The sequence below is a fragment of the Octodon degus genome, unplaced genomic scaffold (genome assembly GCF_000260255.1).
Source record: "Octodon degus isolate 3935 unplaced genomic scaffold, OctDeg1.0 scaffold00015, whole genome shotgun sequence".
NCBI lineage: Eukaryota > Metazoa > Chordata > Mammalia > Rodentia > Octodontidae > Octodon > Octodon degus.
This window is the reverse complement of record NW_004524591.1, coordinates 20,567,046-20,591,520: the sequence shown is the minus strand read 5'-3', so window position 1 is coordinate 20,591,520 and position 24,475 is coordinate 20,567,046. Positions and strand designations below refer to the sequence as shown.

Below are 24,475 nucleotides of genomic sequence, written 5' to 3'. Positions count from 1 at the left end.
CAGTCAGTCAGTCAGTCAGTCAGTCAGCCAGCCAGTCAGTCAGTCAGCAGTTGTTTGTTGAGTTCCTGCTGTAGGCCAGGCTCTGGGCTGGGAATTGGAGACACAGATGTGGACTCTGGGATATGGTCAGCTTTGTCAAGTAGGGATGGAGATAGAGGGCAGCTCTCTGCTCCTACCTCAGCCAGAGCCAATCCCTTCAATGTCCAAAATGTTCTCATCAGAACTGGTACAAGGAAAACTCTTTTTCTCTTCATTCACACATTCTGACATCAAAAGTGAGGTTTCTTCCATACCAAGCCGTTTTTCAATTCCTTGGGGACACCAGCTGACACTGTCTATGTGGAGGATGCCTAAAGCCCACAGGTGAGGGCCCCGTCTGGCAAGGCCATACCCTTCTCAGTCCCAGCTTCCATACTTTTGACTAACAGAACAACTACAAATCACAGCTTCCCACCATCACCAACCAGCCCAAGGTTCTTTTGCTCAATTCAGATGGAAATCATGGAATTGTCCTGTCACTGGAGAGAGCCCAAGGAGGTCCCCAAAGTGAAGACCAGGGGCTCAGCTCGCCCTCCCACACCATGAAGTAGGTTTGTCAACTCCTGTTACAGAAGGGAATTTCAGGACACACTGGTGGGAGGCACAGGCAGATCTATTAGGTGGTCTGAATAAGAGAAAACACAGAAGGGACTTTGGCTTGAGGAGCTAAGGGAACACAGTTCTGATGGAGAGGATCAGAGGGTCCTGGTGACAAAAGAACAGGATTAGCTTTTAGGGTTCCTTGGGTGTGGGCTGGGGGATAACTTCCCATTGGGCCAGCAGAACTGCTTCACGTCTTACAGGAGTTCCCCCTAGTGTAAGCTATGGATCCATAGCCATTCTCACCCTTATAGATAGCCTGGCACTCCTGCCTGGTACAGGACACCTGGCTCAGGAAAGAAGGCTGGTGGGCTCCTGGGATTTCCAGAGGGACACAAGGTGCTCAAAAGGTCAGACCCCAAGGCATTGGATGTACAAGCCAAGTATTCCCTCTCTGAAATGCTCGGGACCAAAAGTGTTTCAGGTTATAGAGTTATAATGGATTTTGGAACGTTTGCCTTGACTTTACTGGTTGGATATCTCTCTAAAAAATTCCAAAATCCAAAAAGAAGTGTTGCTCAAGAAGTTTTGGCTTGGGGCCATCTCACTTGTATTGCTCACCCTCTCAGAACTTCCATTTCCTGTCCATAAAAAACTTCCCCAGTAAATGACTAAGGCCCTTAGCATAATCCCCAGCACACAAGACAACTGGCAGTATGGTCTCCTCTGCAGCTTGCTAAGGACCTCAGAGGGGCCCAGGCTTGGTGAGGGCACATTTCATGCATTTCTATAAAGGGAGGACAGAGGAAAGGGGGTGAGTCCATCTTTGGTGGGTAACAGGGCATGACCATTTATGCCTTAGGTCCCATGAGGATATCTATTCTATTTTACCACAACCCCTCTTTGGGTCTAAAAATGAGTTAGAGCAGTACACAGAGCTCAGGGAATCATTTATAACTACACTTACTGGTATATTATAAAAGATATGACAAAGGACACAGGTGACAAGATGCACAGGACACAGCATGGGAAGGCCACACTGCCACGCCTCCTCTGGCTACCATCCTCCCTGCACCTCCATGTGTTTCCCGATCTGGGGTCTCCCAAATCCCATCTCTTAGGAATTTCATGGAGGCTCCGTTCCATAGCATAGTGGATAACTCTATCTCTGTAGCCACTCTCCCTTCCTCAGGGGCAGGGACTGAAAGCTCCGAACTTACAATCACAGTCTGGTCTCTCAGTGACACCCCCATCCAGAAGCTCACCCAGAGTTGCCTCATTAAGAGAAAGACGCTACTCTCACTCAGGAAATTACAAAGGTTTCAGAAGCCCTGTGTCAGGAACTGGAGACTAAGGCCAATATATTTCTTCTTAAATCCCCAGAGTACGAAGGGTTTTTCAGGGACTCTGAGGTTACAGACTGAATCTCTCATCTCACTGTCCAGCTGACTGGATCTGCTTGGACCTAGCTCTCAAGCTCCCCAGCCCTGCTCCTCCATGCATGGAGAAGGGCTTCCTGCTACTGTGGCTTTTACAGCCACCCATTTGGGGTTCTGGTTCTGTTAGTCAACTTTCCATCACTGTGACAAAATACCTGACACCAACACAAATCTTATAAGGAAAGAAGGTTTACTATGGCTCATGGTCTCCAAGGGCTTGCTCCACAGTTGTCAGCTCCATTGCCTGCGGAGAAGCAGAAAAACCATGGTGGAAACCTAAGGCAGAGGAAACTGCTTGCCTCAATGCAGCTAGGTGGTAGAAGAGACAAGGAGGAGCCCGGGGTTCCCTGCAAACACACGCCTCCAGTGACACAATTTCCTCCATTAAACTCCACCTCCTAAAGTTTCCCCCCCTTCCTGGTAGCAACACAAGATGGGGACAAAGCTTTGACATGTGGGCCTCGGGGGACATTTAACTGAACCATAGCAGGATACTGCAGCCTCCATAGACACAGCCCTTCACTTCCTTGCCCAGGACCACCTCTTCCAATCTGTGTTATACCTGACTGTATGGGCATGAATTCTGCCTCTGTCCCTTACCCGCTGTGTGGCCTTGGGAGGTGACTAGATGAACTGTCTTTTTTTGGTACTGGTGATCCAACTCAGGAACTCAGAATCCTGCACTTGCCAGGCAGGCAACTGAGCTGCTGAGCTAGCTCCCCTGTCCTAGATGAACGTTCTCATGCAAAGCATTTGGAGCCAGATGCAGCACATAATAGCCTTTGATCCCACATAATAGAGGCATCCTCTTCCTGCTCACCCACTGCTGCCCTAATGGTACCCCCAAGCCAGATGCAGCTGCCCCCACACAGACCCTGTGCCCTCTTGGCTCCAGCCTTTGCTCACTCTGCTTTGCCTTGGGGTGGCTTTCCCCACTCTCCCACCACCCCACCTATGGACGCAGCTCTGAGATCCAACCGAGAGCCCTCAGGTCCTCCACAAGAGTTCACTGCAATGGCATGGGCTGAGCTCAGACAGGTGCAGGCTGTGTCCTCAGAATGCCAGTGTCCACAGGAGGAGACCTGGGAGTCGAGGGGGCCACACTGCTGGAGAGTAGGTGAGGGAGGGGGCCTTTCCAGAGAAGCACTTTAGTGGAGCCTTCAGGTGCCCCAGCCCTGGGTTCTCCAGTGAAATCCCCCTGAAGTCCTTGGCAAGAGCCTTCATCCGGCTCATGACTGCTATGTACCAGGCTCTTGACATATAGACATTAAACATACTCACAAGTTCTACAGTGCTGGTACTATTGCTGTTTTAGTGGGGTTTTTTTTGTTTGTTTGTTTGCTTTTTGTTTTTTTGTTATGGGGATTGAACTTGGGACCATGCACTTGCCCGGCAGGCACACATGCTGCTGAGCCACATCCCCGGCCCTTATCCCTGTTTTAAAGATGAAAAGACTAAGGCCCAGAGAGGTGAACTTGCTTTGCCAAGGCTGCACAGCTGAGATGCAGCACCTCCAGGACCCCACAGGCACGATGTCTGTATGCGACCCCCTCTGAGAGCTCGATTTGCAAGCCTTGGAGTGGGACTGTGTGAGCCCCACCTCCTCTCCTTGCTGCTCAACCATCTCTAAGCCACCAGGGGCTCCACCTGAGATAGACATTTGCTGGTGTGAGTCAAAGCCACACATGTTCTCTGGAAGAGAATGAAGATCTCTGATTGTGCCAACTTCTCAGGTCGGCAGAGCAAGGAGTTACAGGAGCCAGAGCTAGGATCTAAAAGTTGTCCCCTCTAGTATGCTTGTCTCTGTCACCCAGCCCATGCAGCACTCACGGATGCTTAGCCTGGTGACCTTGTGTCACCCCTGTTAGAAGATCTGGCTATAGTCTGAGACCATGTGTCTGTGGTGAGGACAGCCCACGTCACCAGAGTTCTGGGAAAGGTACCCTTAACCAAAGCCAGTGCTAAGCAGAAAATCACCTGGGCAGTGGGACCACAAATATGGCAACTGCCTTTAGAGAAGCAGCTGGAATCAAAGATGCAAAGTTGGCCCAGCACATCCCTCTAATCCCAATCCAGCTCATCCCAGAAGATGGTGGACTGATGCCCAAGGGGCTCCCAGCAGACCCTGGAACGAGTGCACTACCCCTCGCTTCCCACTACCCATTGTTCTGGTGGCCCCTGAAGTTCCCTCTCTTCCAGGAAAGTTTTCCAGCCTTCCCAGGTCCTGTAAGATGTCTCTTGTGTTTATCCGCATGAAGGAAAGCTAACTGAAGTCACCTGCTGCTGTCCTCCCTTCCGCTCCTGATAAGTCTAAGGGATAGCTACCTGGCCTGAGGGTACTCACAGGTCCCCTAGCCAGGGCCTGACACACGGTTGTGTTCCACAGACACATCCCCAGGGATGAACAGCTAGGAGACAGCCCCACCCAGCTCTGCTAACAGGACATGGGCACTATCCCAAGGACATGTCACATCCTGTAGAGGAAAAGACAGCTTTAGGGGTGAGGGACAGAGCCAAAGTCCTGCCTGGGAGGCACCACTGCATGAGGTCATGTGGCCTCCTCAGGGCTTCAGGCTAAGCCAGACCACTGCTGTGCCATGTGGCCTTGCCTCAGTTTCTCATAAGTCAGAAGAGGTGAGAGGACTCAATGTCAAGTGACACAACAGGCTTGGGGCACGCATGTGCTACCCACGGCTGCTAAGCCTGGCCTCTGACCCACCCTGTCCTTGCTTTCCCTAGGTGGCCAGGCTGAGCCAGGTGCCCAAAGAACAGCCCCTGTGGCCCCTGCTGGAACAGCACTGCCTCACCATGGTGTCCCTGGCTGACCCCTCAGGTATGCACACCCCCACCTCCGGCCCACCCTGGGGATAAGGGGCATACAGCCTGGGGAGGAGAGTGAGTGGGGTGATACAGAGAGCACTGGCTGTCAGTCCTGGGCCAAATTCTCCTTGCTAGGGTCTACTTGGGGACCCAGAGTTCTTCAGCAGTGCCAGAAGGTTTGGCAGGGAGCCCTCTTCTTACTCCCAGCCTCCCATGCACACTCAAGGCTGGATAGGCATTCGGAGGCAGAGGAGTGACCCCTCTACTCTCGAACTCGGATGGCAGGTGAGCACTGGAAGGTGTGAAACCATCTCTAGTTGCCGTGACTACAGGTGTCACCCCGTATCTTAGTTATTATTGCTGAGGCAAAATAACCCAAAGTTAGAGGAGGAAAGGTTTACTTAGTTTGTAAAGGTTTCTGTCTGCAATCTGCTGGCTCCAAGGCAGGAGAGTGTCACAGAGGAGCATCAGAGAAGAGAAGCAGTTCATGGCAGGCAGAAGTGGCAGAGCAAGCAAGAGTCCTTGGCAGCTTTTTCTGCCCCTTTTATTGTCTGTCCAGGCTACTGGGATTAAGGTTGTGCCAAATCCACCAGCAGACTGTTTCAGTCACCACCCACCCTTAAGGCTAGCACCCTTCATCCCAGCATTGCACCCCAAATCCCTCACACAGTCTAGACTCAGCCACCTCTGACAACACCCACCTATAACTAACTGCATGAGGCTTTTTTTGGGTCTCTTATTTTTGCATGAGGCTGTGGGGGACATCTGGACACAAGCCATACTAACATGCTGGTAAGGACATACAAGGCAATATAGTTAGGTCCTCAGTTCTGAAGCCTGAGTTTTCACCTGGCTGGTTCCCAGAGTCAGGGCAGCCCTGAAGGACTGAGGAGGGATCTGGGCACGTGGCTCTGGGGAGAGTTGTTTAAGGTCCACTAGAAGCTGAGAGCAAAGAGGAGGGTGGGAGAGTCATGAATGTTCTTGGGTCTTAGAGCAGCCATCAAGACTCAGGGAGACAAAGATGGCAGCCAGGCCTGGGGCCCGACAAACAAAGGCAGCCTGAGGCAGGGGTCATAGAGGAGCATCTTTCTGCCTGGGCCCCACACAGTGGGCCCGTTAAGAGCTCAGGTGTCCCTGCCGTCAGTCTGATCACAGCTCTTGTGTGACCCTGGATAAGTCCCCTGCCTTGGTTTCCAAGGGCTTCTATAACCAAATAACTGGTCAACAGGAATGTGTTCTTGCACAGTTGGAAAGCTAAGCTCAAGACCAGGGAGTTGGCAGGGTTGCTCTCCTATGAGCCTTTACTCCCTGGTTCGCAGATAGCCATTTTCTCTGTCTTCATGTGTCCTCCTGTCTGTGCCCATCAGTCCCCAGTCTTCTCTTCTTTTAAGGACACAAGTTATATTGGACTGGGGCCCACCAGGGCCACATCCTGAGGTACTAGAAGTTAGGACTTCAGCCCATGAATTTGGAGTGACACAATGTAACCCATAATGGGACTTGAGCCTCCATCTCCTTATTTGTTGGAAGTCAGGTCCAAGTCTACCTCCAGAGACTTAATGTGAAGGTTAAATGAGAGACTGAGGGGACACCAAGCATGGCCATGTCCAGCAGCCACTAGGCAGGAAACAGAGACCCCTCACTTCGAGGAGGTGCTGACATTCCCACACCAGACTGCCCTCAGGCCACGCTGTTCTAGGCAGACCCACCTCCTTCTCCCTACCTGCGCCCTCCCCTCAAGCAGGTGGCCCAGGCCCTCCTCTGTTGCCCTGATTAGAGTCAGCACCTCTGCCACCCCAGGCCTCCCCTGCTTGTCTTCTGACATCCTTCATCTACTGACAAAAGACATCCATATTATGTACATAAAATTGGGGGGGGGAACCTCTAAATCAAAGAATCAATCAATGCTCATTACCTCACAAGCCAGGATTTTTATCACATCTCACTTCAGCAAGAAGTTTATGAATCTGTACACCCTCAGGTCGCCTCCCCACCAATGGAGTTCTAGGGCTTGAACCAGCCATGGTCTTCACACTGTGCTACACCCCCAGCCTTTTTTTATTTTGATGGAAGGTCTTACTAAGTCACCAAGTTGTCCAGGCTGGCCTTGAACTTTCAATCCTTCTGCCTCAGTCTCCCAGAAATCTGTGATCATGAGTGTTTGCCACTACGCCTGTTTTCAGATTGTCTTTTGCTTGATTTGGGGTTTATTTATATTTTTTTAATAAAACCAGAAAGATGCAGTGTCCGTAGACTTATAACATACCTTCTTCTCTAATAAGTCAGAGTGAACATTTCCCCCAAATCATTAAATATTCATCTACCAGACTGCTAGTGACGCTAGTGGCACTGCCTAGCAGCCACTGTGGGTACACGTCATCCTTCTTAAGCTGTGCCCCTGAGGTGGATGCCTGTCAGGCCTCAGAAATCACTTCTCAAGTCACCTCATGATAGTCATCCCCTAGTGGACACTGACTGAGAGAAAGCATAATGACTAGCACCAAGTTCAAAGGCAGGGAAGTCACTGCGCTGTTGAGACATGTGTACCTGGGAGAAATCTGTAACAAATGGGAGCAAGAACATGAGAAGGGCAACATGCAAATGGATGTTCGCTCTGGGGAAGAAGTGGATACACATATAAGTGAGTGGTAATGACTGAGTTTCAGGTTGGGCAATATGCTCGTTCCAATGCTACCACATACAAACATTCATAAAAGGAAAGACCAAAATAAAATCAATGTAGGCCATGTGTGGGCTAATGGTGGCAAGGGTGCATGAATAAGAGACTATGAGTAATCCAACTATATGTCCCCAAGGTCCAGATAAGTGAAAAAATGCACATAATCTCAAGAATGAGTAGGACTTCAGGCAGAATTTTAATGGGTGAGTTCTAACTTATTCATCACAGAGGCATATACATATATTTGAAAAATAATAGTATGTATACTATGTGACGTATTATTATTCTGTTCATAGACAGTAAGGCTCTGAATGGATCCAAGGATCTCCTGAGATAATTTCCTGGACTGGGGATGCAGCTCAGTAACAGAGTACTTGCCTGCCATGTATGAGGGCCTGGGATCCATCCCCAGCACTGCAAAATAAAACAAAAAGGAAAGGAAGCAATAACTCCTGAATCCAACACAGAGAGAGAGAGAAAGAGAGAGAGAGAGAGAGAGAGAGAGAGAGAGAGAGAGAGAGAGAGAGAGAAATGGAGATTGCCCTGACTGGGAGACAGGACCTTGCATTCACCCAGCTCTGTACCAAGGCATTTGTTCTTTCTGTGTGATCACTGAACCTAATGCTGGAGTACTTGGATGGCTTCTGGGGCCAATGACAGAATAGGACTGGCCCTGTCATTAAGGAGCCACACATCAGCAAGAAGATAATGGAAAATCCAGCAACTAAAGTGGCATGGGCCAGTTGAGGCTGCAGGGCCAACCACCCAACCCAGACAGGATGCAGGCAGTGAGGGCATGGCTGGTGGATGAGTGGGATTGAACTGGACTAACTGGAGTGTGGAGCTGGAAGGCCATAGAAGCCAAGGGCCCTGCACTGCAGAGGTGCAGAGGTATAGAGGCATAATATGGCCCCAGGGAAGGGCAAGATGTTCCAAAGGGCACCTTAAATTTAGCAGGAGGTGGAGGATGAAGGATAGGTGATCTTTAAGAATCTTCTTTACAAGACCAAAGACATCAACTCCATCTTTATAGGAAGTGTCTTTATAGGAAAAATAACAATTGAATTGTATAAAATCTCCTTATCTGTCCTGTGTGTGAGAGACAGAGCCCACCCAGGCTGCTGCAGATATGAGAGAGGTCTGGTAGGGTAGGAGAGGGAGATTCCTTTTCCTGAGCATTCTGCTACCCAACTGTAAATGGAAACTGTGGAATTTGATGGTCACCAAGGGCTTTTCATGATCTGGCCCCATGGCCAAACATGAAGACATCATGCCACTGCCTTGGTCCCAAGAGAGTGTCTGACCTGGAGCACAGCCTGAAGTGTGCAGTGAAGAGCAGGTACCTTCAAGGTCCTCCTGAGTCACTTGTACCCATGGCCCCTCCCAGGAAACCCCACAACTGGGTCCCAGTTGTGAGCACAGAAGGCTGTCTGTGTAGCTTCTCAGAGGAGCGCTCCTCAGAGGCTCCAAGGCACATGCTGTCCCCATGAGTTTTGCTTTCCAGATGACACTCGCAGGGTGGGGGCTGAACATGGTCAGGGTGTGGGACAGTGGCACCATGTGGGATTCTGCTGTGCTTTTCTTGTAATGAGTACTTGACACTATGCATACACAGAAAGCTGTCCTGGAACTTCCTGCAGCCAATGTAGCTGGCAGCAGGGGGCCAAGAAGGAGCACAGGGCACCTAAGCAGCAGCCTCATCCTAGGCTGCTCACACAGTGCTCCTTCTGCCACGCTCCCCTGAACTTACTTGCCACATGTCCTTGTCCCCACCTACCTGAGGACTCAAGGACTTCTCAAATGCTCCCCAGCCCATGCCTGGCTGGGCCCACAATCAGGCTGGCCTGTGGCCTCAGAATCCTCCTGCACCCTAGGGGTCTCCCATCTACCCTTGTTTCTTTAATAAGCAAAACACCCCAGATTTTCTTTCTTTCTTTCTTTCTTTCTTTCTTTCTTTCTTTCTTTCTTTCTTTCTTTCTTTCTTTCTTTCTTCTTGGCAGAAGCAAGGATTGAACTCAGGCCCTTGAGTTTGCCAGGCATTTGCTTATTTCACCAAGCTATCTCCCTGACCCCAGATTTTGTCTTCTTGTAGTTATATTTAGTCTAATTGAGAAAAGTGTCTCCAATTTTTTCCTCATTTTTTTATTTGCAAACACAAAAGAGAAATACAAAATTAATTTGTTCCAAAACTTCTACCTTTTCCAATTTCCCCTCTGTGATAACCAGAGTACAGATCGGTCACCGAAGCATAGTGCAGTGCCCTCCTTACCCATGCTGTGGCATGTGGAAGGCCTTCCTGTGTGCATGAAGGAGATTTTCCCAGTGACCAGAGTTAAGGCAGTGGCACACTGTTCTCTGTGGATCCCTGGATGGCTCAGTCTGGAGGCTGGGAACAGGCCTCTGCCTAGCTGAGGTCAGGATTGGCTCTCAGGGTGGGGTTAGGATCCAACCCAGCCTGCCCTGCTCCTGTCACTGCTTCTTGTAGACACCATGGGACCTTTGCCTCTGTAGCTTCCCAGCACTAAGGCAGGCCCCTAATTGTCCATTCAAGAGGAAGAGGACAGACCTGGCTGGATGCTGGGCATCTTATCCTTGCCAGTTGGCAGACTATAGAGAGATTCCAGGGCTTTGACTTGGCCCCACTGCTTGCTCCTGCTTGCTCTGCCTGGGCAGTGACAGCAGAGTTAACTTGCGGTTGGTGAGATGAACAAGTAAAGGGAGCTGGCCTGCTTTCCATCTCTCTCTGCTCAGGGGCCGGGTTGTTTTGGGGTGCTTTCACAGGTTCCCAGTGAAGACGTGGGTCAGGGACAACAAGTGGAACTGAACCCTACCTCTCCTATCCTTAAAGATAGAAACACAAGACACATATACAGGTGTACACACACACACACACACACACACACACACACACACACACACACACAGAGTGAGAGAGAGATAGAAAGACAGAGACAGAACAGAGAGTCTGCAGAAGCAGAGACTCAGGGCTGAAAAGGGCCTCAGAGAACATTTCACTGATAGAGAAAACTCCAGAGGACACGGCGGGACCCCTGCCTAAGGCATCATGCCAGGAAAAAGAGTCAGCGCCAGGATCAGAGGGAGTGGAACACCGCCCACTGGGGCACTATCCTGAGACTGAGTCCGTGCGGTGGGCATGGTTGGTAGCCCCACCCCCAGCACTCTGACTGTACAGGCCCAACGAAGCACAGTACCAAGCAAGCACCTGGGAGGTTGGGGCAAATCCCCCATAAAGGATTTTAATTCCCCATCCCCACAAAGGGGTTTGATGTCTTTCCTTCTCCTGATAAGGAAGCCAGACAGGAGCCCAAGCCAGGAGAAAGACAGTCAGACACCTCCCCACTTCTCACTTGATCTCTGTTCCCCAGGCATAGAGATGGGCGTGCGCAGTCTTTCAGTTAATTATAGCCAAGTCCTCCCCTTAGAATGCCCCAGCTCATTAAATGGCAGCACTGATCCCTCAGTCCCCAAATGGAAGATTTGCTGCTGTCCCTGGCTCTCCTGGAACAGGGGCTCTCCCGCCCACCCACTGGGCTCTCCAATCCCTCCTCCCCAGGTTGAAAGCCAGGGGGGAAGCACGTCTCCATCCCAGCTCTCAAAGCCTACGCAGACAGTTACCCTTCGAGGCCACCTGATCTCACCGGACTCTTGGGTGACCTTCCTGTCTCCCTGGAGGGACCCCAATCCATTTCCTCTCCAGAGACGACAAGGACCTTTCCAGGGTGTGAATGTGCACCTCACCCGTACGACCCCGCCTCTTTGCGTGCCCTTTCTCACTCGGGGAAGATACAGGCCTGGGCAGAGCAGCCCAACTTTGGCTAGTAGCGATCCTGGTGTGGGCAGCTGCAGGAGAGTTACTAGTGCGGCAGCTCTTTGCTGGCCCTGGCGTCCTGGAGCCTCCGGTCCTCGGTCCTCGACGGGGCACTCCCGAATAACCCCTGCCCAAACCCGTGGCCCAGTCACTCCCCTTCAGACTTTGCTAGTAGAAGAGAGCGGGTCCTGAGTGAAAGAACTCCAGGCCGTCCAGTGGGGCTGGGGGCTAGAGGCTGAGCCGGGGAAGAGAGCTACCCGGCCCCGCCTCCGGGCGCCGCCATTGGCCGAGGCGGAGCGGGTGGACTCACTGCTCTGTGCGCTCGGCTCCGCCGCAGCTCTCCGGAAGGTCCAGGTTGGCGGCTCCTGGCGGTGGGGCGCGGCACCCTGAGGAGGCTGCCTGGAAGGTCCGGGCAAGGCGAGCAGGGTAGAGAACCCGCGCCCTCTCGGCTGCTCCCCCTCGCACCCACTTCCTCGCAGCCTCGCCGGCGCGCCCTCCCACTCCCTCTGCGCGCTCGGCTCCGGGGCGCAATGGACGCGGCACTTCTCCACAGCCTGCTGGAGGCCAACTGCAGCCTAGCGCTGGCCGAAGAGATGCTCTTAGACGGCTGGGGGCCACCCCTGGACGCCGAGGGTAGGCGCGAGAAGAGTGGACCCAGGCACTGCGGACTCCTTCCTCGGCGCGCTCAGTGCGCGCCTGGTCCCGCGCTCCCCGCGCCCGGAGCCCCGAGTGCCCAGACATTCCCGGGCACTCTTCTGAGCTCTGCCTGCTCTCTTCCATCGTCAGGTCTCTACTCCTACTGCAACACAACCTTGGACCAGATCGGGACATGCTGGCCCCGGAGTGCAGCAGGAGCCCTAGTGGAGAGGCCGTGCCCCGAATACTTCAACGGCATCAAGTACAACACGACCCGTAAGTGCCCTTCGACCCTCGGCTACGGACTGTACCCAGGCCCCCAGGAAGGCTGTTCCGGGGTTGGGTTGTTTCTGGACCCTGTGTTGGAGACCCACTAAGGGCTGCGGTACCTGTATCACTGGCCCTGAGGACTCCTTAAATGTTGGGGCGCACCTTCTGTCCCAACCCCGCAGAGCTTTTAACCTCAGAAAGGGAGGATTTGCCCACAATTCCTGCGCTCCGTGGGAAAAAGAAAACACTTCTTTTAGGGTCCACCTTCTCTCCTCCGCTGTTGCTTCAGCGCCCCAAGTTCCCCCTTGAGGGTGCCATCTCTGTTTAGGCAGTGCTTACCCACCCTAGAGGAGAGGCAGCACTGTCTGCAACCCTGTGCCCACAGGGTGTGGGCCATGATCAGGTTCTTTACTATTGGAGAGGAAGGAAGGAAGGCTAGAGACTGGAAAGATGGGGTGAACATGCAGACCATAGCCACTGGGGAGCCGCAGGGCATGGGTGTCATCTATTTCCTAACCCGATATCCAAGCCTGGCCTTGTGAGTGGTGAGTCAGGAGAGTGGACAGCATCACTGCTGGGCAGCCCCAGGCCATGTGTGGGTCTGAATTGAGACCATTGCGCCCCCTCACCAAGGGAGAACAATCTCACACTCCTTCTTCCTAGCAAATCCCATGTTGGCCTGACTGTGGCGAGGAGGTCAGCACATGGGTACCTGGAGGTACCCAGCCTCCATCTGGGATGTTCAGTTGAGGCCGGTTCTGGAGGAGGGGTGGGGGATGTGTGCGTGTTGTCTGTACCGGGTGAAAGGTCTGAGAAGAGCCGGGCATGAGGTCTGTCTGATGCCTGGGTGTAGCCATCCCTGGCCTGCCCGAACACCACTCTCCTGTATGCAGCCCTTCCCCACAGTAAAGCAACCCTGAGACCATGCCTGGGCATCACAAAGTCCTCTTCCTTGTGAGCCTTTCCGCCTCACACATACACATGTGCGTGCTCACGTGCCTGTCCTGCTCTCCAAAGTTGTGGCCTGGTCTCCGTGCTGAGTGATGAATAGAAGGCAAGGTGGCAGCGCCTGATTCCCAGTGGAGCTGCACTCCCCTGGCCACACCAGCTGAGGGCTCTGGCAGCCCAGGGAGCAGCATGCTCTGAGGAATCCAGGGCTCGGTGCTCCTCACAGAAGGGGCTGGCAGAGGGAGGCACAGTGCTGAGGAAGGTTTTGGCATCACCAGAACATGCTTCCTGTCCATGAATAACAGCAGATCTCCCTGGAAGGAACTGACATCCTGCACCCAGGAGGGGTGTGAGCAAGTTGTTCTCCCTGACTCCCAACATTATAAAACTCTATTTCTGTAGTCTGTGAGCTTTCTGGAGTGGGGCAGTGGAGATGAGATTAGGCCCTGTCAGGGCAAGTGGGGTAATGAACCTTCTTAATTCATATCCTGGAGTCTAAAAGAGCCCCACCCCAGCTGGAGCCCTGCCTGGAAAAGGGAGTCCCTCTGGAGAAGGGTATGGCCTGGGTCCCTTCTTCAGAGCAGAGCTGAGCACACTATTGTTTGGCCAATTTATTGAACACCTACTGTGCAGGCTAGGCAGGTCCCTGGCCTCAGGTCATGTGGGAGTGAGGTTGGGAGGGCAGGTCAAAACCGTCAGTGGTTTCAGCCAGGGACAGTTTTCAGGTACAGCTGCAGCCAGGGGAGGGGAAGGGATTTGTGCAAGGCTGACACATGTGTCAAGAGAAAACACGCTCCAGGGACACATGGCTTTCATTCCCACATTGCAGACAAAAATGAGGAGGCTCAGCATCAGGACCTAACTTGCTCAAGATTCTAACCAGCTCCTCTGACCCAGCATGGCCAGGGGACCCACAGCCTCACTCTTATCATGGGGCAGCACCGTCTACAGGAATGATAGCCTGGGGTGAGCCTGTGGGCAGAGGACCTCAGGTCTGTGGGAGAGAGCTGGTAAGGCAGTGGCTGAAGCTTCCCTGAGGTGGAGCAGAGCTGTGGGCAAAAAAGAGGGCACCACTGCAAGGGACTTTGGGCACTGGAATTGACAAGGAAGCATGGGGGTGTCAGGGGCAACACAGGTGCACAGGGAGATACTGAACACAGTGTGGGTTGTGCTGACTTGGAGGAGCTGGAGGGACAGCAGGGCAGGAGTGCCCGGGAAGCTGTGCTGGGTGGGAAAGCCTGGGGGACCCCTGTGAGGGGAGGGAAGGCACCTGGCAAGTCTCTGGCTTCAGGTCGTGTGGGAGTGAGTTTGGGACGGCAGGTCAGAACCTTCACTGGCCTCAGCCAGGGATGATTTTCAGATGCAGCTGCAACCAGGGGAGGGAAGGGGCTTGTGCAAGGTCACACACACGTGTCACGCAGAACCAGGTCAGTGTCTGTGTGTCCCCTCCAGTGCTGCCGCCAGCATCAGCCCAGGCCTGACTGTGTCTGTAGTCATCTAACTCATGTAATTCTTATACCCACCTGCTAACGAAGACTTAGTACAGTAAGCCCCCAACTTATGAATGAGTTCCTTTCCAGGAGAACGTCCATAAGCCAGATTCATTTCTATGTCTGACAAAGTGAGTGTTATACACCTTTGACACAAATTACAATGTAAAAACATCAGGACACCAAAACTCCACATCACCTCTGCTTTTCCTCTTGCTTCTGCATGCTGGGCTCTGACTGAGGGCTGTGCTACTATATACTGTGCACGGTACAGTAAGCACAAGGCAGCCCGACTGTGACACTGTCCTATAGACATGTGAACTACTTTTGTGATTTTTTTCAAATCTATATAACACTAGTCCCCTCGTATCCATGCAAATTCACCACTCAAGTGTCCATAAGTCAGGGACTTGCTGATGGTCCTCACACCACACATGGGGAACCTGAGACAATGGGAAATTAAGGGACTTTGCTCATAACTGAACAAGGATCCAAAGCCAGGCTCCGCAGCTTGTTAGGAAGTAGCTCTGCCAGGTGAGTGGAGAAGGACTTTGTCAAAAAAATATTTACTGGGGAGCTTGTAGAACCATTGAGTTCACTGAAAGGCCACACTTGGAGTCCCCAGCCAAGAACCTAGGGCAAAGCTGGCACATGAGGGAACCTTGCCCTCCCTTCAAGAGCCACCAACCCTGCTCACCACCAGCAGGGCCACAGCCCTGCTGCCATGTCTGCCCTGGGGCTTGAAGAGCTGGAAAAGCCTTCTCTGACTCCGTTCTATGGACACCAGTTCACACTTCCCTCTGGCAGTACACATGATGGGGCTTCGATGGAGGGGGGTCCACATACTGGCTTTATAAGGCAGCCCTGGAATGCAGGATCTGGCATTTTAAATCTAGGGTGGGAACTGCCCTCTACCTCTTCCCAGGGCCCCCAGAGCCCAGGTTCAAATCAAACTGTCTTTGGGAAACCAAGGACAATCCTCAGTGTCGTAGGATGAGTTGCATCCCTTTGTGGCCTCAGTTGCCATCTGCAGGGAATAGAGAAGTGGGTTAGCCCAGCAGGAGATTCTTAGAGCAGGAGACACTACAGTCTCATCTTCCTTCCATCTCCCCATTTCATAAATCCTCAGAGCTTCCTCTGCATGCCTCTCTATCTCTACATCTCAATGTGTGGTCTGTATGTCTTTCCTGTCTCTGTTTCTGAATGTACCTTCTCCCTGTTTCTCTTGTTTTCTGTGTCTCTGTGTCTTTCTCTGTCTTTTTCCCTCCCCCTCCCTCTCCCTCTCCATCTTCCATCTCTCCCTCCCTCTTCCCATTCTTATTCCCCGTCCCTTCTCCCGGGACTTCATCCCTCCTCCCCACTCTCTCCCTTGCCTAAACTGCTGTCTCTCCCTGCTGCTTCCCTATTCTGTCTGCCCTCCTGGCACCTCCTCTTGCCTGTGTCCATGGTATCTGAGGCCACAGAGGAAGACCTGGCCCCCTCCCTCCAGGACATGGCCCACTTTCCTCCCACAGAATCTTGACGGGAACCTTGGTGTAGCCAGGCCTTTGTGACCTCAGTCTAGCTCCATGGCCTGCAGGGATCAGCTGTGCCCACCTGCACTGCACATGTGCCGGAACAGGGGAAGAGAGGCCACTCACCTAGCCTCACCCCATTCTGGAGACATGTCAAGGACTTGGTTGTGTTAAAATGGAAACCCACCTGCTGCGTGGGCCCCAGCCAGAGGGACCTCCCATTGAGCCTGCCTGCTTAGGCAGGAATCTCTGGAACCCCAAAGAGGCCAAGGCGACAAGAACGTTAGGACCCTTCCCTGACCAGGACTTGCACAACCCAAAGTCAAAGACTGGAAAGAAGGCTTGATGGGCACTGGGGCACTCTTGGGAGGTTTCCTAGAGGGCTGGGCTGGACTTCCAAGGTTTCTTTCATATATGAAAAAGAGAGAGAATATACTGATCTCATGGGCAATGGCAAGTTGGGAAGATGGCACTGCTTGAGGGCTCCCTGTAAGCAGCTAGGGAATTGTGTACAAGGAGACAGGAGTGGAGGGAGTTGAGGTGACCTGGGAGTTGAGGAATGACCATGGGTATGCAAAGGCCCCACCCATGCTGAGGATGGCCATCCCATCCTGGGCTAGGTTGGCTAGCTGTCATGTCAAGAGCTCCATTGCTCTGTTCCAGGGCAGCCTCTGCCCCGAAGATCCTCTGCTCCCTTTCTCCCTATGTCCCTCTGCAAGCTGGTGTCATGGCGACAGGCCCATGGAGTGTTGCTAGGGGCAGCAAGAAAGAGTAAGGCTGGAGCCTGGGGTGCCAGAGGAACCTCCTCTGACAGACTCCTCTCCTAGGGTGGCAGTGACCACCCATTGAGCTCGATTGTACTTACCCCCTGTCCCTTGTCAGAGCACCCAGCATGGTCTCTATTAAATGACTTCATGCCTCTGTGGCTCCATTTTCCATCCTTTCCTGTGACTATGGGCTGTTACTTCATCATGCCTACTCAAGGTTGGAGGGGCAATGTGAGTGAAAAGTCATATGGAAATAGGGAATCAAACACTTCTGAAGACCTAGACTGGCCAGCTGAAGCCCAAAGGCCAGTATCCACACAACACAGCAAAACTGAAACAGAATTTCCCTGACTCTGCATGTCACAGGCAGATGGTACCTGAGAGGCCTTCACCACTCACTGTCTGGGTTAGCAGTGGTAGATTCCCAGGCTCTCAAAACAGAACAAGCTGGGACTGGGTAAACGTGCCTAGCTCTCTGACTCTTACCACCAATACATTGCAATCTTATCAAGCAGAAATGTGCAAAGTGGGTCCAGAGCCATGCCCTCAGTCCCAAGTAGCTTGTAGCACATCAAGGTCAAGGAGGAGGAGTGTCATCCCAGGGAAATGTACCACAGCTGAGGAGAAATGCACCACTGGCACCATGACTATGCTCCGGACCACCACAGCTCAGCCACAGTTCCCCAGTGGCTCTTAGATGGGAGTAAAAGCAATTAGCCATGGCCCACAGCCCAGTCCAAGCAGTGGTAGGCAAACTGGAAAAGAGATTAGCTACGAGATTTTCCCCACAAGTGGAAGAAGAGTGGCTCAAGGTCAAGATCAAAGATTTCCAAGCAAAGCACAAGCCAGACAAGAAGGACACAGCTGGATCTGAAGAAGTCCAGCTCCAGGCAGTGGGGGGGCTTATGGTAAGGCTTTCTCTTCTGAGCACCTCGACTCTACATGGCCAGGACCCTGCAGAAGTGGCACAGCTAGCTGCATCTGCCAGAATTCAATATAGAGGGAGAAACTTCTCCCTTCCAGAGACACTGACTTTAGGGCATCCCAAGGGAAAACATGTCTCAGGGCAGATTGCTCTGTTCTGACCCATACCCAGCTTCCCCTCTGACTAATGCCCACTGACTCTGTTCCAATGTGCTTTTTTTTAATAACCAAGATTTCAGCGCCTGAAATCTGTGGGGTTGTTTTGTTAGTTTTTCAGACAGGGATGCACTATGCAGTTTAAACTTGCCTTGAACTGACTATGTAGCCCGGGCTGGCCTTAAACTCATCGCAGTCCTCTTGACTCAGCCTCCCAACTGCCGGTGATGCCTGGAACCTGTGGCTGCTGCCCTCGGATTTTTTATTTGAGACTGATCCTCTTCTCAGTATGGGTTGGACTGCAGTGGCTGAAGTTTTGGCAGCAGGGTTGGCCTAGCAGTGGGATGTGTGAGAGAGACCCAGATGCCTCCTGTGCATGTGTTAGATGGCTTTTGCTTTGCCATGCAGCTTGGTAGAGCCTGGGCACCCAAGGAGGTATACTGTCCTCCTGGTGTGCCCTTAGCATTTTGTCCTCATTGACTCCCTTGGCAACCTAAACAACATCAGCTTTGGTCCATCCTGAGGATGATTTGTGCTAAGCTGTGTGCATTGCTTAAGAAAGAACAAGGGAAAGCAACTCGTAGGAAATCTCAGCCTGGTAGTGCAGAGGAAGGTAAATTCAAACCCCAGGGAGCCTCCAGGCTGGATGGGAAAACATGACTTCTTTATAGGAGTCAACAGGAGAATAATCCCAGCCCAGCGTGAGCCAAATGAAAGTGGGCAAGTGGACCCTCAGGGAGGCTTGGGGCCATCATGGAAGCCAGTGGAGGAACTGGAGCTGATACAAGTCTTAAGAGAGATATGAATCAGTTTGACTTTGAATTGGCCACAGAGCAGTGACATGACCACCAGGTAGGAGGCAAATTTTCAGGAGCTCTCCACAAGGTGATGGTGAGCGCTAGAGCCAGAGTACTGTTGCTGTCCATGGTTCTGAAAATTCTGACCTCATGCCTGCAGTAAATAATTGCTCCGCACCTCTGCAATCATCTTCTTGTCATTTTCTTGCCAGATATCCAATAATCTATATTGCCACCTCACCAACAACACAGCCTGACTTACTCTTTCTCTCTTGCCAACCTCTCTTTTCCTCCCATAACTATAATCAGAAATGGTCCTTCAGAGTATCTATTTCCCACGCCCCATGTCTTGCCAGAAAGATGGTCAGAAATGGAGGTGCCAGTAATGTAGGGATTTGGGGAGTTGTCACAGTGGCTTGGGATTTAGTGAATTCGGAGTAAACTCCCATGATGCAAATAGCTCCATTGGGAACCAACTTACATTATTTTTCTTAGAGGGGAAACTGAGAGCAATAGGGAAAGTACTTCCCATGGTTACCTAGTCAGCCACAGAAGAAATCATGGCTAGATTACAGGCTCCCATCTTTAGCCAGAATCTGAGCTTCTCCAAATGACGGTCTGAGCCAGAAACATTGGTGTCTGAATGGAGAACAATTGTGCTCCAGCAACTTGCCACAGACTCTGGCCACTCTGGGGACAGGGATCAGTCTTCCTAAACCACAGAGCTTTGCAAAAGAAGACCCTGCCTGCATCAGACAGACCCTAATGCCCCCAGCAGGCCACTCCGCACACTATTGGCATCGATCTTCGGCAGGGACGCCTGTGTTGCTGTGGTAACAGGCACTTACCTCACTGCATTCAGTCCCACAATTCTGTCCTGGCCGCCTGCCCTCAGGCTTTCCATGCCCATCCTCCTGTGGTTCTGGGGACAGGGTGGGGGCCTTGCTCACTTCTGTCCACAGCTGTGCCTGAGGCCTTGGCACCCTCATTAGCAACACCAGACTGCTCCATCAAAGGACAAACACATCTGTCTTTGAGTTCTCCACTGCCTCGTCCCCAGCTAGAGCTGCACCTCCAGAGAGACGCCCCTCCCATCCTCACATCCCACACCACACACCCTCCTGCCCAGAGTTCCGCAGGTCTAAATGAGTCTGATATAGCCCACATGGACCCACTGCCTAGCTCCTGAGGAAGGACTCAATGATCCAGTCTGGTCTCTGGCTACTTCTCTGTCCCCAGGGAGCTCAAGTCCAGTAGAAAGAATTGGGTCCAAATAGATAAAGTCCGTAGTGAATTATGGTGAATGCTCTAACATACTTTTTGACATTTCAGACTATGAATCATAGAATAATAGTGGACTGTGAAATCGAGTTAGTGGGTCGTGACCAGCATTTGTATATGAAATGAATAGAATGTGTTAGAAAGCAGCATAGAGAAGAAAACACGAGAGCTGTTGTCAAGATAAATTTTGCTTTATGAAACTGGATTCAAATAAGAAGGGAAGTGTGATACAAAAGGTGTTCCTATAGTTCAAGGTCAATGAAGTATAAAAGCCTGCATTCTAAAATATGGGAATATATAGAAGAAGGAAGTTCTTATAGGAAAAACAAGGGGATTGCTTCAGACCTTGGGTGCTGGGCCAGGGCCCACCGAGGAGGTGAGATTTGAGTTGGGGTATAAAAGATAGGTAGAAATGTATCTGTGAGCAATGAGTATGAAGAAGATGCTTCAAGGATGGGTTAGTATGCAGTCGGTCTGTGTTGTTTTCTAAGCCTGTTAGTGCAATTCTCCGTTGGATGTGGAGTAGTAGACATGGGGCCAGGCATTCAGGCCTTGGTGTCAAGATGAGGTAGTTAGACTTTATTCTTGAGGACAATAAAGAAGCACTAGTGACATTTAAGCAGGAAAAATCATGGTTGAGGGATTGGAAGATGCAGAGAGGCAAGAAAGGAGGATATCGTGCTGATCCATGCAAGAGGACCAGAGAGAGGACTGTGGGGTGGGTGGGCAGAGGGAGCAGACTCCAGAAAAAGAAAAGGAGGTACCAGAATGCACAGACCTTGGGCCCTCTAGAGGGTCAATGCAAGGACAGAAGAGGCCCCCATGGCTGCCTCCCCACCCAGGCCACTCTTATCCACAAATGTACTCTGTGGGCAGAGTCACCATGAGGTCTCATGCCTGGGAAGGAGGCATGCTGAGCTTTCCTCTCCAGAACCCCCCATCTTATTGGTAATAGCAGACTCCTCCCCATGGATCCCTCAGTGTTGGCTGTAGGCCAGGGCTGGAATGCAGGGCTCCAGCCATCAAGTGTGAGCCATCAGAGAAGCTTCCCTGGAGGAAGTAGCCTAGCACAGAACTTCAGAAACATTTATAAGTACTTTTCAAGATGATAAAGGTTTTCTGCCCTTTCAGTCACAGCCAGGAATGAGGTCTACCTTGCACCATAGAGACCTGTTCAAAGGGACTTTAGGGCCCAAGGTGCATTTGACAAAAAGACCTGCCCCTCCCAGACCCCTTCACTGCCTTGTTCAATGACATCACCAGCCTTACAGGTTGAAGTAGCCCCTCCTTCTCAGGAGCTCCAGTGTCCTGAGAAAGACAGCCCCAGGTTTTAGGTGCTCAGAACCCATGAGGAAAGCCAGGTGGACAGGCAGAGACAACGAATGGTTCTGTTTTTCAGGGTCAGAATCAGTGTGAAACCAGGAAGTCCTCAACAGACTCACTGGACCCAACCAGATGCCATGTCTTGCGCTGCTAGGCCACTGCCAACCCTGAATCTTATGTGCTCCGAGCACCAAATTAAAGAACAATTAAGCTAATAGAATCTCTCCCATTGTTTCTGCTCTTCGCCAAGTGTTCCTCCATGATTCTATTGCTTTTACCTCATCATCAGCTCAACAGAAGTGGAGTTTTTAAATAACTTAATTATTTTAGAACTCACTGCTTCCAAAAACAATCTCAGGTCCCCCCTCCAGCTCGGTAACTCTGTGCTCTGTGAGTGATTTGTTTTAATTAGCTTTATATTGTGTATCTAATGTAAGCCAAGAAGAAGCTCCACAGCAGCTGCCATCAGCTAGAGGGCAAAGCCCTGGCCCAAAGCACCCCAACAGTGATTGCTCTGAATCCACAATCAAGCTGGAGAGGCGGAAGACATGCAGAGCTGGACCCCCTTCTCTGTGGGAGGGACCTCTCAGAAGGCTGAGGGTGGGCTCTCTGCAGGGAGTGGCTTGGGAGCTCTACCTTCACAATAAGAGCTAGGATGGAAAGAAAGGCAAGTGTGCACATTTTTCAACCTTCCCACACTGCCCTCTGATAAAACCTGTACTTGGGCACCGGATCCACCGCTGCTCCAAAAGGCCTTCTCACGTGTCTCATTCCAGCTTTGATATAAATGCTGGCTCTCAAATACCTAAAGACACCATAGGGTCTCCCTGGCAGCGGGACCTCCAAGACAGGCACACAGCCTCGTGTCCCTAAATTTCCCTCCTTGCCATTTGCCACAACTTATCAAGACCTGCTGGGCTGGAATCCTTTTGTCATCTTTCCACACGTGTATGCGGCAAGTAGCCTCGCTTTTGCCTTGGTCTCCTCCTCGGTAAGATGCGCTCATCCTATCAGCAGCCATTTGGTAAGGACTGAGTGCAGGAAGAAGACATGGTACATGGAAACATGGCTTTACAGGTGGTAGATACTATAAAAACATGGCTGCTGATATTGGTGAAAGGATGTCTTGTAAAATGACTAAGGCAAGGGTGGCAATTCTTTGTTACACTAAAAAGCAACAAATCTTCAGCCATAACCCAATGATCACAGTTGGGTTTGGCTTTGCAGCAAAATGCAAAAGGAAAGAAAGTACAAAGAGGTAATGAAAGACTGTATGTAAAACAGGTATTAACAGGCTGGGGAGATAGCTCGGCAGTCTAAGCACAAGCATAAGGACCCAGATTTGATCTCTGGTAATACACGCCATGCTGGCCTCAGAACCTTAGGTGTGCTGTGCCATGCTGGCCATGGAAACTGGGCATGGTGGTGCACACCTGTAGTACCAGCGCCAGGTGTTCATTCATTTATTTGGTACAAGGTCTCTCTGTGCAGCTCAGACTTATAATGATCCTCCTCTTTCAGCCTCCCCAGTGGTGGGACTACATGCTGAACTACCACTTGGTGAGGGGCTGACATGGCATGTGGTACTGGGAATCGAACACACGTCCTTGCACTTAGACCGCTGAGCTATCTCCCTGGCCCAGTATTAACATATTCTTTAGCTAATATGTAAGGTAAGCCACTTGTGCAACTTTCACATAATCAACTTAGATAGAAACTTTCAGACACACATTGTGTTTCCAGGCTCAGGGAAATTAAAGAATGTGGACTTCATCCTGCGGGCACTAGAGAGTCAGAGAGTGTTCTTGATGAGGGACGTGACCTGACTCTTGGTTGGCATCTTCTGTAGGAAATGCCTATCGAGAATGCTTGGAGAACGGGACGTGGGCCTCAAAGATCAACTACTCACACTGTGAGCCCATTTTGGATGACAAGGTAAGTAGCCCCACCTGTCCCAGCCCTACAGGTATTGGGTCTCAGGTTGAGTGTAGAGCATCTCTAGGGTGGCAGAGCCCATCCTCCTGTCACCCAGCTACTCCCTGTGCACTTCCAGCCCTGCCCCTCTGCTCCATCTTTTGCCCTGTGATGCTGTGGTTGGGAGTCAGGAAGGGGGGCATGCAGTTCCACCTCCAGGTGGCTTGGGCTGGTGAACAGCTTAGCCAGGGTGACACAGGACACAAACAGAGGCTGACCATGGGCCCAGTGCTCTCCCACTGCTAGAGACCATGTGCTGCTGAGCCTCAGTTTCCCCACCTGGCACTCTGAGTCAGTGACTCCACTGGGGAAGGAGTGTGGCCCCAAGGGCTCTCACCATGGGAAGGTGGGGCCTGCTCCGGCTTTCTCTACAACTGCAGTCTTGTGCCATTTTGTCTAGAATCGGCAGCGGTTGGTGACAATGCAAAGTGAGCTAACCTAGTTGGTCTGAATAGCATTCCTAAGTGCTCTGCAGACAGGCTGTTCAGCATAGCTGCATGGACAGACCCATCTGCATGCACCCCGGACTTCCCTCTGTCCCTGCTCCTGAGTCAGGAGAGCAGGTTGGCCCCACTCTACAGATGTCAAAACTGAGGTCCAGCTCAGCCTCAGTTGCTCAGCTAGCTCAGGGATGAGCAGGTAGATAGAGCATTGCAGTCTAGATTTTTCTTTTCCAACTCTGTGTCTACTTCTCTGAGCTATCTCAGAATCATCCATTAGGACTGTATCCTAATGTGCCCCCAAAATGCATATTGGGACAGCTGATTGTGACAGTTTATGCCTAGAGCCACCAGGGCCCACTACAAGAAGTTCCAGGATCCAGGCATGGGAGTAGAGGGACGCACAAAGCTTCTCTGGCTCCCAAAGCTAAGGCCCAGTCTGTGCTCTGTACCTATGCCTCCCCCTGCCATGACTGTTTTCTGTCCAGCAGAGGAAGTATGACCTTCACTACCGCATTGCCCTCGTGGTCAACTACCTGGGCCACTGCGTTTCCATGGTAGCCCTGGTGGCAGCCTTCCTGCTTTTCCTGGCCTTGCGGTGAGTCTGC

General features: G+C 51.7%; 1 protein-coding gene across 3 annotated transcripts in view; it reads left to right on the top strand.

The window, feature by feature from the left end:
* The window catches only part of Crhr2 (corticotropin releasing hormone receptor 2), a 45,051-nt gene that overhangs the window by 5,443 nt on the left and 15,133 nt on the right, over nt 1-24,475 (top strand). For 2 of the 3 annotated variants that reach the window (XR_002820067.1, XM_023709955.1), the window contains exons 2-5: nt 4,758-4,851; nt 12,134-12,259; nt 23,303-23,388; nt 24,356-24,465. Coding sequence is in view for 2 of the 3 variants with exons in the window: in XM_023709955.1 (XP_023565723.1) it covers nt 4,758-4,851; nt 12,134-12,259; nt 23,303-23,388; nt 24,356-24,465 (416 nt within the window). In the remaining variant the exon portion in view is untranslated. The remainder of the gene's footprint in view (nt 1-4,757; nt 4,852-12,133; nt 12,260-23,302; nt 23,389-24,355; nt 24,466-24,475) is intronic. The other variant, XM_023709956.1, reaches the window with a different exon arrangement.